The 14092-nt window shown below is 48.9% G+C and overlaps 4 protein-coding genes and 1 non-coding gene across 7 annotated transcripts; 4 read left to right on the forward strand and 1 right to left on the reverse strand.

The window, feature by feature from the left end:
* Nucleotides 1-1373: 1373 nt before the first annotated feature.
* Nucleotides 1374-3107, forward strand: LOC9639171. 3 transcript variants are annotated; one of them, XR_002993235.1, is made up of 9 exons: nucleotides 1374-1481; nucleotides 1539-1600; nucleotides 1652-1760; nucleotides 1812-1918; nucleotides 1974-2111; nucleotides 2182-2277; nucleotides 2339-2544; nucleotides 2612-2733; nucleotides 2803-3107. XR_002993235.1 is itself a non-coding variant. In XM_024682476.1 (8 exons), exons 1-7 carry the CDS (start codon nucleotides 1424-1426, stop codon nucleotides 2507-2509), a joined length of 741 nt encoding a protein of 246 aa, XP_024538244.1. In that variant the 5' UTR covers nucleotides 1374-1423; the 3' UTR covers nucleotides 2510-2544; nucleotides 2612-2778. The 3 variants fall into 3 exon arrangements, 1 of the variants encoding a protein (XP_024538244.1); XR_002993234.1 differs by having other exon boundaries at nucleotides 2339-2733; XM_024682476.1 differs by lacking the exon at nucleotides 2803-3107 and having other exon boundaries at nucleotides 2612-2778.
* Nucleotides 2567-4115, reverse strand: LOC9639172 (vicilin-like seed storage protein At2g28490). The gene is made up of 5 exons (XM_024682467.1): nucleotides 3757-4115; nucleotides 3451-3707; nucleotides 3105-3404; nucleotides 2784-3042; nucleotides 2567-2730 (listed from the first exon to the last, which is right to left on the reverse strand). Exons 1-5 carry the CDS (start codon nucleotides 4097-4099, stop codon nucleotides 2588-2590), a joined length of 1302 nt encoding a protein of 433 aa, XP_024538235.1. The 5' UTR covers nucleotides 4100-4115; the 3' UTR covers nucleotides 2567-2587.
* Nucleotides 4116-4190: 75 nt separating this feature from the next.
* TRNAR-CCG lies at nucleotides 4191-4263 on the forward strand. Its single transcript has one exon. It is a non-coding gene; the product is annotated as a tRNA-Arg (tRNA).
* Nucleotides 4264-5694: 1431 nt separating this feature from the next.
* LOC9655732 (growth-regulating factor 6) lies at nucleotides 5695-7778 on the forward strand. Its single transcript, XM_024682256.1, has 4 exons — nucleotides 5695-6951; nucleotides 7030-7236; nucleotides 7329-7649; nucleotides 7774-7778. Exons 1-4 carry the CDS (start codon nucleotides 6399-6401, stop codon nucleotides 7776-7778), a joined length of 1086 nt encoding a protein of 361 aa, XP_024538024.1. The 5' UTR covers nucleotides 5695-6398.
* Nucleotides 7779-7906: 128 nt separating this feature from the next.
* LOC112348975 lies at nucleotides 7907-10071 on the forward strand. Its single transcript, XM_024682472.1, has 2 exons — nucleotides 7907-8061; nucleotides 8990-10071. Exons 1-2 carry the CDS (start codon nucleotides 8051-8053, stop codon nucleotides 9975-9977), a joined length of 999 nt encoding a protein of 332 aa, XP_024538240.1. The 5' UTR covers nucleotides 7907-8050; the 3' UTR covers nucleotides 9978-10071.
* Nucleotides 10072-14092: the final 4021 nt, after the last annotated feature.

The following is a 14092-nucleotide window of genomic DNA, read 5'->3' on the forward strand; positions in this document are numbered from 1 at the left end:
TCCGCGGAGGAAGGCCCTGGCCGAGGTGAAAGCCACGGCGTGCTCCCCGCCCGCCATGAGATCCAACGCGGCGAATTACCAGCGCCTGGGTGCCAAGCAAGCGAATCCATCGAATCCCCACCAGGTTCTTCCCACGGTCAAGAACAGCAGCTCCATGGATGGCTGGCGGGTCTACAGCGAGAGGATGAGCAACGCGAGCAGCAATGGTGGGAGTAGCGTCGTGGGGGGCAGTAATAACCACGGGGTAAAGGTGGCGGAGGTTTTGCATATGGAGGTTTGCATGGGGCAGTCCATGGTGGTTTCCAAGGTTGCCAAGGCTGCCAAGGCTTTCACCAAGAAGGAAAACGCTCCAGGCAAGATCTCTGTGAGAACTTGATAGGTAATTACTGATGTTCATAGGTTAGTGTGATAGATCTATGATCCTGCCTGGCATGAAAAGCTATAAGAACTCAAGCCCAGGGGTGATCAATCCATGACAATTTACTCCACACACAATGAATGATCTTGCAAAGTTTGAAAGCTTTGTTGTGCCCTGGGGTGATCAATCCATGACAATTTACTCCACACACAATGAATGATCTTGCAAAGTTTGAAAGCTTTGTTGTGCCCTAAACTCGAATGAAAGAAGAAAGGATCAATGCGGAAAGTGACGGTGCCACACGGAATACTGTCCCATGGATTGCTTCACTTTGCTCGCTCGGATTGCTGCTTTCGCATGAGAAACATGCAAAAAAGCTAAGTCCGAAACGAGCATGGCATTTATGCTGCGATGTTTTTGCCTGGTTCATGCGCAACTTAATGCAAAGTTTCCGTATGACAATGATCTTGAGATATGGACTTGATCATGCAATAATCTTAGAAAACAAGCGTCTACAGTCGTGGACATGGTTTTCGCTCGTTGAACTTGTCAAAACAGACACGCGAACTCTCAACATCTATCGAGTTTTTAATGGAAGCAAACAATAGCAAGCCCACAATGCGAGAGTGGACCTATGATTTATCTTTTGTATCGCGTAATGCTTCGTCTCTCTCTTTCTTCTGGGCAAATGCTCGCAGAGTCCACGCCAGGCACGGTTTAGAAATGGATCCGCTCGAGATCTCACCCACATTGCGAGGATCTATGCATTCGGCAAAGGTCGCGATGCAAACAGTAGGATATCTACGCTTACAAGACAAGATTGCGATATGTGCATCCTAAAACAATGTTAAACAAGTTGAAAAGGAGTGACCCCGCAAAGATTCGTACGCCCAAACTGCTCATAGTCAACCACATCCGCTGCTTTAATAAGAGGTGGCCAATCTACGCAGATCAAGAAAGTTGATAGAAACTTTTGCATGGGCTGTATACTTTTTTAAGAGGTGGATTAGGGTTCTAGAGATTTTAGGGTTCTTCTGAAGGAGACTCGCCCCTGCCTAGGGCGCGATGGCATCTGTTAGGAGGAGCGCATTTCTCGATCGCAGCACCTGGCGTCTCCCCAGAGGTGATGTTTCTCTCTTGAGGAGATTTGGAAATTTGATAGCAAATTTTGGGGCTCTAGAGGGCGAGGGTGTGTATGCCGAGGCGGAAGAGCGAGTGCGCGAGGCTTGCGCGGATGGAAAGGTTCGTAATTCATCACAGGGGATTTTTCTCAATTTCTTTTTTGTTCTTTAGATGAGCAATCGTCGCCTTAAAAGATGGGTGAATGATCGGCTACTTCGCGAGCTCGCTCCGCCTCTGGACTCGATCGAGATTGGCGGACTCTTCGCACCTCCTCCTTGGGGTACTTGAGTTGCACCGCAAAGAGCTGTGTTTTTCGAAACCATAAATGCAGGAGAGAGGAACTATCAAACACCGCTGGAGAAATTGACGGAAGGTGGAGGAGCAGCCATGGCCGCCGCGTGGGAACCCTTTCGTGATAACGTAGACATGGATTACCAGGTAACCTTCTGCGATTCATTGTTTTGCTCGTGTAAAAACTCGATTGGTCTCTCAGGCCGATGTGTTGAGAAAACTTGAGAAGACCGGGAAACGTAAAGAAGCTGCGGCTCTTTGCGCATGGCGAGCAGTGGATCACAATGCTCGCGATGCACTAAAGCGGCTCTCCGATTCGCCACTGCTTCCTATTCTTGAGGTACGAGATATATTTTTTCTTCGTTCCTGTAAGACGGATGGAAATTATTTATTTTTTCTTCTTTGTGAAGAACCAATTGCTCGAATTTGTGAGCGGGAGAGACGACGAGCTCGTACTGGAGATGCCGGCACCGCACCACCGACTGCTTGTGCATGGTCTCAGTCAAGTAAGTTTTTCAAGCTTTTCCCGTAAAAATTTCAGTCTCAAGATGTTTTTTGTTATTCTAGTTTCATGGCTTGGCTTCGCAGTCGGAGCCAGCACCGCCACCACCCCGTGTACACATCACCAAGAGAACAAATTGCCGAAGCGAGGCAGCAAAAGATTCTGGCTTGAACCTGATGAAGTTCCTCCAGGACTGCAGGCAGCCTCCTGTATTACCCCCGACTTCCAGATTATGAAGACCCAAGAAAACTTGGGATGTATCCATACCATGGTAATGTTCCTTTCCCCTTCTGTATTATATATGACAATGCTACTTACATATCGCTCTCGCTTTCAAGCAAGGAAAATATATTCTCGTCTTGCTGGGCGCCGAGAACGCTCGCTACGAGTTCCTCGGGCATGTTGAACGACAGCGCTAGAGTCTCCATGTCAAGCTTGTCAAGAACCGAGCTCCTACCTGGTAAAGTTCGCTCCAAATAAGCTAAAAATTCTTGATTGACAAACACTTACCTATAAGAAACTGCGGTAGCTGGCCGTGCCCGTGATACTCGTCCGAGACTGTGAATCCGAGGAACTTGAGAGGGGCATCTCTGGAAGAAAGCTCGCAGTTTGGAAAGTATCGAGGCACCACGAAGATGGTTCCCTCCTCCAGCCTCCTGTTTAGAGCATTGGTGCCATTCGGGTGCGCGATCTGGATTCTTCCAGTGCCATTCGTTACGACGCCGACGACCATGGCCTGGGGATTCCAGTGCGGTGCCAAAAGTGCTCCCTGGACGGTGAAGAGAACGAAGAAAAATCAGATCTTTCCAAAGCTCTAGATTGGACGCTTACGTTTTTGAGGTTCACGAATGATACTCCGAGACGAGATTTCCTGAGAACGGGCAGTTTCTTGCCCCCCGTCGATGCGAAGCAGCCATTTTGATTCGCAAAAGAGCGCTTGCTGCTCGTGAGGCTGAGGGGCCGAGGAGCTCTCCCGTGCATTTTCTTGTTGAGGAGAAAGCTGGCGACGTTCTTCCAGCTCCAGGCCTCAGGCAAATGTGACGTTAGTTGCGCGAATGCATCCACACTTGTGGGGATGATGGCTTTACTCGGCTGCTGGCTCAAAAACTCGGCAACTCCCTCCTCGGACACCTGATTCTAAAGCTTAAATATGAATCGAAGAAACTTCTTTCGTCACCTTGAAAGCCGCTGAGACTAGCCTTGTGCCGAATCCAGAGAACAAGTTGGACTTTCCAGCGATGAAAAACGGCTTGATGCTTTCGATGTCGATGGCTTCTGACGTGTCGTAGAGGCCATAGATTTCGAGCTCCTCATCTTCGTGCGTACTCAAGAGATAGAACAATGATCCTGCCGCAACCGCGTACACATCACCGGTGCTAAGATCCTGCCTCAACAGCTCGCCTTGTTGATCAACCCATCCAATTCTCGCGCTTCCTAGATTCGAGAGAATGAAATCAATCTTTCCAGAAAGAGCTTCCGTTACCTTGTTGGACGAGAAAAACGAAAGAAGCGTCCAGGTAGTGTGGGAGGAGCAAAGCTCGCGGCCGCAATGTGATAAATCCCAGGCCTACGTTGTGCTTCCGGAGCAAAGGCGAGCTCAAGAGCACTCGAATCTCTCCCCACTGGGTCTTGACGAGCTGCGTTGGCTCTTCAAGGATCAAAGGGCTGCTCCCCTCCTTGGAAGACGAGATCCGCTGGAGCAAGTGATCCTCGCTCGATCTTCCACTTCCACCATGGCAGTGATCACACAAGATCACGAACGCGACGAGGAGAAGGCACAAGCAAGACATCAATCTCGTGTTGATCTCCATGCACCCAAGACACATTTTTTAGTAGCATTGGCGCTTTGGTGCATGGAAGGCACGTAGACAACGAAACCGGTGGTAGCGAACATCACTGTAAATACGACACAAGAAAGCGCCTGTAGCTCAGTGGATAGAGCGTCTGTTTCCGGAGCAGAAAGTCACAGGTTCGAACCCTGTCTGGCGCGAAGCATTTGGTCAAAACCTAGAATTCTTTTAGCTAGATTGGCGAATCGCCAGCTGGAATATCCCGTCTCCGGTGGTCGGGCGTCGGCCGGCAGCAAACGGCGGTTGTCGGTATCCTCGCCCGCCGGCCAGATGTTGCTTTCGTAGCACTTTTATGACGGCGGCATCCTCAATGGGCGAGCATGGCGTGGCAAGTTACACATGCCACGCAGGCCCTTCCCGCGACGTGGCAGAACCCGATTGGAGAGCATCCATCCTCGCATGCCCAAAACATCTGACCGTACGCCTTTTTTTCTTTTTTCATTAAATACCAGAGGGTAAAAACAAAGGCCACGGGTACGTAAAAATGCGCTGGTCCCAAGGGTTATGATGATTACCTTCCCATCATCGTAAAGCAGTGGAGTATACAATGGATACAGCAATGCAATGGCTTCGCATTGCATGTATCACGCAGTCCTTGCTATTGTCCGTGCCCTCCACAGGGCTAGAAATAGATCTTACGTTTAGGCCCATTGACCACATAAGTTACCAGTTGAAAGAAATAAACTTATCGGGAGAAAATACGTAGACCTACGCATACCACCGCCCGCGGCGTTTTCTCTTCTCCCCCACAAGCAAACAAACCGTGGTTGGTGTGTCGTTAACTAAACAGAGCATCATGACAGAATCTCCGGGTGCTTAGATCCTGCCTCGGTCGAGAACTAACGGAGGTTATGCCAAAAGCCATGGCCCCCATGATGGGTGGAATCCATTCACATTCAATGTATGGCATATACTTTTTTACACATCGTTCTCTCTGACGTGAATGCCACCACCACCACCGCCTCAATAAAAACCCCCCAAACGCAACCCCGCGAACGAGGATTTTAAATCAAACTCCACCATTCCAATTTGAACAAGATTCGCGAGTTTTTTTTTTCTCAACTTTTTCTTTTCTGGAATTTTTTATTTGGGGATATTTTTTTCTCTGTCAGATTGATTTTGGTTTTTTAAGACTTTCTGTCCGTGCCTTGAATGCATCCTCCGCAAGCGCCAAACGCGGCGAAGGAGCAAGGAAGATGAGAAAATAGAGGCAGTAGAATTTCTCGGTTAAGGCATTCATTCCAGTGCCGGGTGTGCATGGAGCATGGGAAGCGCCACTCCGGCAATTGCCCCGTGTGGGCATTTGCTGTGGAGAGTGGTGATGCGTGACACCACATCCACGTCCAATCGGGATTTGCTAGAGTTCACATCCTCCAGCAAGCAAGCAAGCAAGCAAGCACGCATTCCAGCTAGAAGCCCTTGGAGGATAATCAATCAATCAATCAATCCTCAAGGAGAGCGATTAAAACAAACCAAAACAAAAAAAAAACAAAGAATACCCATGCTCTCCTGTTCGTCGTGATCCATCGAGCTGGGTCGTCTATGAAGGGGACGATGGAATCGATCGCTCCATCTCCTCCTCCCACAAAATCGGAGCGCGAGAGATAGATTTGATCTCTCCACTTCTTTTTATCTTTTGTTGGGGGACACACAGCGACCAGGGTGTGCCCCGCGAGGGAGGCAGCATTTTCCCCCCAGATTCCATACCATGGGCGAGAGAATTAGGGCACTTTTCCACTCCATCACTTCTTCTTCCACCACTCTTTGTTGAGTGAGGAAGAAGAGAAGGAGCGCGCCTTTAAAGTTTATTTGCTCGGGGAGAGCCAGTGCCTCTCTCTGGAGCGTCAGCCAAAGCTACTTATAATCGCAGTGAAGGAGGGGAGAAATCTCTCCCTCTCTCTCTCTCTCGCGCGAGCGCGCGCGGCGATCGATCTGCAAAGAAGAGATGATAGATAGAATGGAAAGAATGGAAAGAGCTTTAGATATGGCGCCTGGAAGAGCCCAGCTTCTTTTCCTTCCTTCTTCCTCTTCTTTGTGGTACCACTGACACATCGGTCTGGCCTGACTCCACAGTGTTTTTCTCACTCACTTCGATCGCCGCCCTCTCCAGCGCGCCGTCGCGCGGCGAATCTGGCCTAGCAGCCGCCGCTCGATCGCTCGATCGATCATGCTCGCCGCTGGAACGATCTCTGGGTGGCTAGGAACAAGGATCGTGTAAGATCGAAGAGAAGAGAGTAGCTAGCTAGCTTGGGAGCTCGCTCGCGCGATAGACAGCATGGATTTGATGGGCAGTAGCACCAACACGACGACGAGCAGCAGCGAGAAATCCAGCAGCAGTAGCAAATGTAGACGGCTGGGGGACATCCTGCCCGCTACGCCCACCACGAGCAACAAGACCGCGCGGACGAGCAGCGATTCCGCCAAGCAGTCGAGCAGGTCGGGCGGATCGTCGCCCGGCCACCACGGGCAGCTACAGCACCAGCACCAGCACCAGCACCAGCGGCAGCGCTCCTGCGGCTCGCCCACCGATTCCTCCACCGCCGCCACCGCCGCCACAGAGGATCACTTACTACACACGAGCGGATCCATCTCCTCTCCACCGAATTCGTTCGCCAATTCCTCCTCGTCCTCGCAGCACTCTGGGATGATCCTCATGCCTCCTCCGACCATGGCCGGTGCTGGATCGTCCGCAGTTAGCGCATCGTCTTACGGAACTATGGGAGGAGCTATGGCAATGCCGGGGATGGGAGGAGGAGGAGGAGGAGCGATGAATCTCGCGAGATCACCGATGCTCTTCCAGCAGCAGCCAGCGATGAAGCAATCCATGGGTGAGCGTCGCGAGTGAGCGAGAGCGTGGATAGAAGTGTTTTCTAGGAGGATTGATCGATGGTTTTGCTTCGTGACAGGATTCCAGCAGCAGCTGGCGATGGGGAGCGCGAGCAGCCTGCTGGGCCTCCACGAAGCCTTCATGGCGTCGCGCTATCCCTTCACGTCCCTCCAGTGGGCGGAGCTGGAGCACCAGGCGCTGGTTTTCAAGTACATCCTGGCGCGCGCGCCCGTGCCGCCCGAGCTCATCGCTCCAATCCGCTCCACCTCCTTCTCCTCCATTCTAGGTAACAAAGATCTCCCTCCATATCCATCTCTTTCTTCTTCCTCTTGGTTGATCGTTTGCTCTTCTTTCGCTTTCTCTGATTCGATCGATCAGGTGGGGGAGGATCGTGGCCCTGTACGATCCCATCGTCGGCCAACGCTGGCAGTGGGCATGGGGTACACACGAATCACCTCGACGCGGAGCCAGGACGGTGCCGGCGTACCGACGGCAAGAAATGGCGGTGTGCACGGCCCATCGTCCCGGATCAAAAGTACTGCGAGCGGCACATCAATCGTGGCAGGCACAAGAAGAAATCTTCCGCTGCTACGGCGGCTGCGGTAGCTGCGGCGGCGGCGGCCGCCACCACCGGCGGGGGAGGAATGGGAAGAGTCTCGTCCACCACCAGCACTAGCACAAGCACTAGCAGCACGAGTGGTATCATCGCGTCCAGCCATGGCGGCGAGCACCATCCGGGCGAGCTCTCCACCGCGTTTGAGATCTCGAATGCGTCCTCGTCTATGTTCCACCACCATCGGTCATCGTCTCTCGCGGATGGTAGCGTGAACTTGGCGATCCATCACCAGCAGCAGCAGCAGCAGCAGCAGCAGCATCAACACTCGCAGCAGCAGCACCAAGCTTTGATGATGATGATGCGAGGTAGTGGTGGTGGTGGTGGTGGCGGTGGCGGTGGCTCTAACACCACTTGCATTGTTCCAAGCTCTTGCGGAGCTGGAGGAGGATCTCCCGGAGTTTCGTCCCACTCGAATCATCCACACCAGCAGAGCTCCGTCCCGTTGCAATCGAGCTACTTCAGCGCTGGAGCTGGACCCCTCTCCATGAAAGACAGGTACTTCGAAACCACCATAACTTAAATGCTTGTTCTTTCCTTTCGTTTTTTCTTCTTCTTCCTTGGTGCGTTCTTTTTCTTCCTCCATAGCTAGAACTAGAAAGCTAGCTCGCTGGCGATATGTCTTTTGCTTTTCCTGCATTTTCTCTGTTTTGCTTGTGTCGTTTGCTCTAGATTTTTGCCTGCTCGTGGCGTCGGTTCGCATTTTGTTTGCGTGAGAATCTGGAGCTTGAGGTGAGTGAGATGAGAGCTTGGAAATTTGTATCGTTCATGAATGCCACCCATGCACGCCACCAAAGTATTGATTGACCGAAGTGTGATAGTAATTTTTGCGTGGGGAGCTTTTGTGAGAGTCAATTGCGATGAACAGTGGCGAAGGATTCGATCCTCCTGATCGCCTTGCTGCCTTTTAAAAACACTTGTTTGCTTACGACAGTGGCGCATTGGAGTTTATGCTGCGCTGCTTGGCGTTTTGGCTCTAGTGCTTGTTTTCTTCTTTTATAAATCCCCCCCGCGCTGCTTGTCTTGCTCATCTTAAATGGCGAGCTTGTTTTTCATTCTTTCCCTTGCCTTCTTCCGCTTGAACGTTTTTTTAGTCCTTTTCTCTCGCCCGCCCCCGTTGGTGTCTGTGCCTGGAAACCTTTGTCGCCATGTCAATCCCGCTTTGTTTGTCTCGTTTCTTTCTCGTGAGTGTAAGTGTGTGTGAAAGTGGGAAGCGAGAGTGTGCCAAGGAGTGAGATTTGCGTGTGAGTTTGTGTGGTTTCCACCATTGCGTTCATGAAATCATGCATCTGTCATGGATGGCTTCCTTTTATTTTTCTTTGCTGCTTTCTCTTATTTTTTTTCCTTAGAATATGTGGATTTCAGTGCAGCTCTTCCGCATCCTTTCGATCATCTTTCTTCCGTTTGCTTGGCCTTTTTTTTTCAGGTTTTTGAATGGTATAAGTAAAGCAACGTCGTTTGATTTGCGTCCCGAGCAGCTGCTTCTTTCGGAGGTTCCTGGAGGCTCAGCAGCAGCTCTAGCAGCGCCCGGATCCGGGATCTCAGCAAACCAATCCAATTTTCCAGGAGCAGCAGCACGAGGAGGAGTCAATCCAACCTCAGCAGCAGCGCCACCACCATTCTTCCAGCTTCCAAAGTCAAACGCGAGTAGCACCAGCAACAGCGCCAGCAGCAACCCGGACTCGCCATACTTTTCATACTCGAAGCTCTTCCACAACGCGAGCGACGAGTCGCAGCACTGCCTGAGCAGCCTACTCGCGTCGCCTCCGCAGCACCAGCACAACCAGCAGCTGAATTACTACGCGAGCGATCCATCCGGGGCCGAGAAGATCAAACCGGACACCTCCCACGCGCTGCGTCCGCTCTTCAACGAATGGCCGCGCTCCAGGGACGCTTCCACCATGACGTCGTGGTCGGACTCCGACGATCGAAAGCCTTGCCAGCAGCAGCTCCACAAGCTCAAGCTCGGCGGCGGCGGGACGCATCTCTCCATCTCGATTCCAAGCACGGCCTCTGGAGGATCGCATGAAGATGGCGGTGGGAACGATAGCATGGTAAAGCTTTGCATGGGGAGTAGCGTCGAGGAGCTGACGGACTCGGCCACCAATGGTGGTGGCGTGGCCGGAGGTGGTAGCAGTGGCGGCGGTTTGATCAAGCCGGGTGGCGGAGTGGTGGAGCTGGGATGGTTCTCGGCGGCGCGAGCTTCCGTGGGAGGTCCGCTGGCGGAGGCTTTCAATGCGAGCGAGGTGAAGTCGTCGGGCTTGACCTTCCTTGGAGGGTCTGCGAGAGATCTTCGGCAGCTCCAGGTGGTGTCGCCCACGGGAGTGCTGCAGCGATCCGGGCTTGGATCGTTTTCCGAGTCGAGCAGCAGCGCGAGTAGCCCCGGATCGATCAAAGTGGAGCAGCTGCATTGACAACAACGTGAGAGATGGCAGGCTCTGCGAGTGAGAAAAAGAGCTCCCTCCCCAAGTGTTCAAAGATACTTAAAGAGTGGATTTTTTTTTGTTTTGGTTCTTGCGTTTTCAGTTGTATATAGTTGCATACATGACAAAAAGAAAATTAGTCAGTGATAGACACAAGTCCAACATCAAGAACAAGTCCAATAATGAGAAAATATAATTTAATATAAACAATAAAGATTGAAACAACCAATGTAATTATATAGCTAACAGCGGCAAATATCGGACAAAAGGATGTATGGAGCTGACTTTGAAGGATCTATAGATTTCGCAACTTGTGCTCCACGACCAAAATCCCTGTGAAGTTTACACGAGCTCAAGAATGACCCAAAATCAATGCTCTCAGGAAGAACAGGCATAGATTTCAGGAGCTCCTCTGCCTGCCCAAGATGCCCAGCTCTCCCCAGCGCATCAATTGTGGTACAATAGTGCTCCCTGCCTGGAGAGATGCTAAAGTCGCAAATCATTCTTGAAAAGAACAGTCGTCCAGTCTCGACCTGACCTGACTGGCTCCAGATCGAGAGAAGGGTCGTGAAAGCTACCTCGCTTGCGGTATGTCCTTCCACTTGCATCGAATGAAAGAGGTAAATGGCCTCCACACTGTGATGCCCAGTTTGGGCATATGCAGCAAGCATAGCGTTCCATGACACGCCATTCCTTTCGGGCAAAGCATCGAACATTTTCTTTGCTAGAGACGTAAGACCATTGTTTGAAAATCCTGCAAGCATGGCATTCCACGTAATGGCATCTTTCGCGGGCGTAAGAAAAAACATGCGTTGCGCTTCTAAGAGATGCCCGTTTTGGGCATACGCCGTGATCATAGAGTTCCACGCCACGAGATTCTTTTCGGGAATGGACTCGAAGAGGAACCGCGCCTCCTCAAGCTGGGAGCTCTGGGAGAGGCTGGCAATGGTGGCATTGCACGAAACAAGGTCTCGCATTGGCATCTCGTCAAAGATGGCCTTGGCAAGGGATGGATTCCCGGCGTGGAGGTGGCCGACGATCATCGTCGTCCAGGACGACGCATCCCTGGCGACGATCGAGTGGAAGATCTGCGTGGCCTCGTCCATGCGCCCGGATTGAGCGTACGAGTACATGAGCGTGTTCCAAGACACCACATTGGTCTCCTTGAGCCGCTGAAAGAGATCCACCACCTTATCCAATTGCCCTCTCTGGGAGTAGGCCGCGAGCATCGTGTTCCAGGACACGATATCGCGCTTCTCCATGCAATCAAACATCTCTCTCGCGGCGTCCAGATCGCCGCTATCGATGATCGCCTCTAGCATCACTGTGGAGGAGATCACGTCAACCTCCGGGACGGAATCGTAGAGCTGCCTGGCCTGATCGAGGTGGCCCTCTCGCGCGAGCGCTGGGATCATTGCATTGACCGCCACCGCGTTGTGTAAAGGCATGGAATCGAAGATCGCGGCGGCGTCGCTGAGGCGGCCGTGATCTGCGTAGGCCTGGATCATCGCCGTGCATGGAACGATCCCGTGCTCCGGGATGGCAAGGAAGAGCTCTCTCGCGCGATCCAGATCGCCGTGCTGGGAATTCGCGGAGAGGAGGATGATCCAAGAGACGATGTCCCGCGAGGGCATTTGATGGAAGATCTGGTGAGCGTGGAGCAGCCTCCCACTTATCGCGTTTGCCTGAAGAACAGAGTTCCAAGAAACGATGTCCCACGCGGGCATCTGATCGAAGAGGCTGTTCGCCTCCACGAATTCCCCGTTCTGGCCGTATGCCGCGATGAGAGCGTTCCAGGAGATCACGCTCCACTGCGGCATGCGATCAAACATGAGCCTCATCTCTCGAAAGTCGCCCGCTTTCACGTAGCCATGGATCATTGCGTTCCAGGCTATGATGCTTTCCTCCGGCATAGCATCAAAGAGGGCCTTTGCGCTATCCACATCCCCTGCCTGACAGTACGCGCTCACCATCGCCGTCCACGACACTGCATCGCGCATTGGCATCGTATCGAACATCGACTTTGCCTGCTCCAGATCTCCAACGCTGGCATTTGCTTGGATCAAGATGTTCCAAGAGAGAACACCGCGCTCGCTCATTCTAGAGAACAATTCTCTTGCCTCTTCAATCTTTCCATTTTCTACGAATCCTTGCAGCATAGCGTTCCAGCTGACCATGTTTCTTTGAGGCATACGGCTAAATACTTCTTTTGCTTGATCCAAATGCCCTATCCCGGCAAATGCTGAAAGCATTGCGGTCCAAGAAACCACGTCCCTTTGAGGCATTGATCTGAACACATGACCAGCCTCTTCCACCATGTTGTTTGCAATATAGAGCTGAATAAGTGTGTTCCACGACGCAGTGTCTCTCCTAGGCATGTTGTCAAAGAGTGTTCTTGCCTCCTGTACGTACCCCTTTGTGGCATATGCTTGCATTAGCGTTGTCCATGCTACAAGATCTTTGTGAGGGTTTATGTCGAAGAATTGCTTGGCTTGATCGAGAAGACCATTGCGGGTGTATGCATTGAGCATGATGTTCCATGAAAAGAGATTAGGAGTGTCTATGCTGTCAAAAACTTTGCGAGCATCATCTACTGCCCCGCAACTCCCATACATTTGGATGACTTGGTTGAGCAGGAACAAGTTGGAACGGTGCGCACTCTTCAGGATTGATTTGTGGGCGAATCTACCTTGGATAATATCTCTTGACTGGGTGTGGAGCTTGATCTGTGCAGCTAAATTATTCTGCTCTTCAAAAGCTCTATCATTCAACATGAGAGTCCTGGCAAATTGATCTTATGAGCTGCTTGAAGAAACAAAAAATAAGCGTGTTCTTCCTACTGCTTTAAGTTCTTAATACAAATGCACTCAAATATTTTAATATATTAATTTAATTGATGTAATTGTATATTTAAAGGCTAACATAAGATAAGTCTAGCAGTAATATATTAACATAAATTTTAATACTATACATTTAATTTATTATACTTTTGGTAATAAACTTCAGTAAATAGAAAGTCTAAATATTTACTTTTTAAATTATTTTTTAATCATATAATTTATATTAGATAAAAATTCATAAATTTCTATATAAGCAAAACAATATGAATAATTTCTATATGAGCATGTTTTCTGTGTCTATATATTATATTACTACTTGTGTGCGGATGCTTATGAATGCTCATAAATTCATAATGCAATTAAAAGTAATCTATGATTTTTTTCTATTTTTATATGCATTAAGTGTAAAGTCAAGGTTTGTTCTTTTTATTTATAATTAAATTTTAGGTTCTCATGAGTTATATCAAAAGTAACATATGTAGATATTTTAGATTTTCATTTTTTTATGAGCAAACAAATATAAATATTTTAAATTTTCAGTAAATCATACTAAGAAGGAATATTTTTCAGACTCTAAGAACTTTATTATATTATAATTTTTAAAAATAAACTATTTTAATTTTGAAACATAAATTCTTAAAAATATTCATAATAAATATATATAAATAAATAAATATTATTTTTATAAAAAAAATATTCATTACATGTTCTAGTATTGATTATATGATATGATATGATATGATTCAAATGATAAATATGATTAAAAGTGACTACTTTAATTTCCAAAAGTTTTGCTATTTGACTTCATCACATATGAAATACTCTTTCAAATATTTTGAAAACAAAATACTTTAAACCATGATAAAATATTTTTAGAGTATTTTTTTTAAGTTTGAATGGCTTTTATTATGTAATGTAGTACAATCTATATCTTTTTTATTTTGATGATATTTACAATTACTAAGAAAGTTTAGATGGAAATCATATTTTTTGAAAAAACTAAGTTTTTCTTAAAGAGTTAATAAGTAAAGTATAAAAAGATGAAAATTTACATTTTTGCAAATCCATTTTAGATAAGATCTCTTTGTAACTACAGGCATGCATTGATAACAATGATTGTGATGAAACCAGATTTGATATAGAAGGCATTGCAGCCATAAACTCCTCAGCATTTCGCAATTGTCCAGCCCTTGCTAAGACATCTATAAGTGCATTATAATGTTCCTTTAGAGAGCATATATGGTAGTCAAAGACCATTGTGTTGAA

The sequence above is a fragment of the Selaginella moellendorffii genome, unplaced genomic scaffold (assembly GCF_000143415.4).
Source record: "Selaginella moellendorffii unplaced genomic scaffold, v1.0 SELMOscaffold_34, whole genome shotgun sequence".
In the NCBI taxonomy this organism is placed as follows: Eukaryota; Viridiplantae; Streptophyta; class Lycopodiopsida; order Selaginellales; family Selaginellaceae; genus Selaginella; species Selaginella moellendorffii.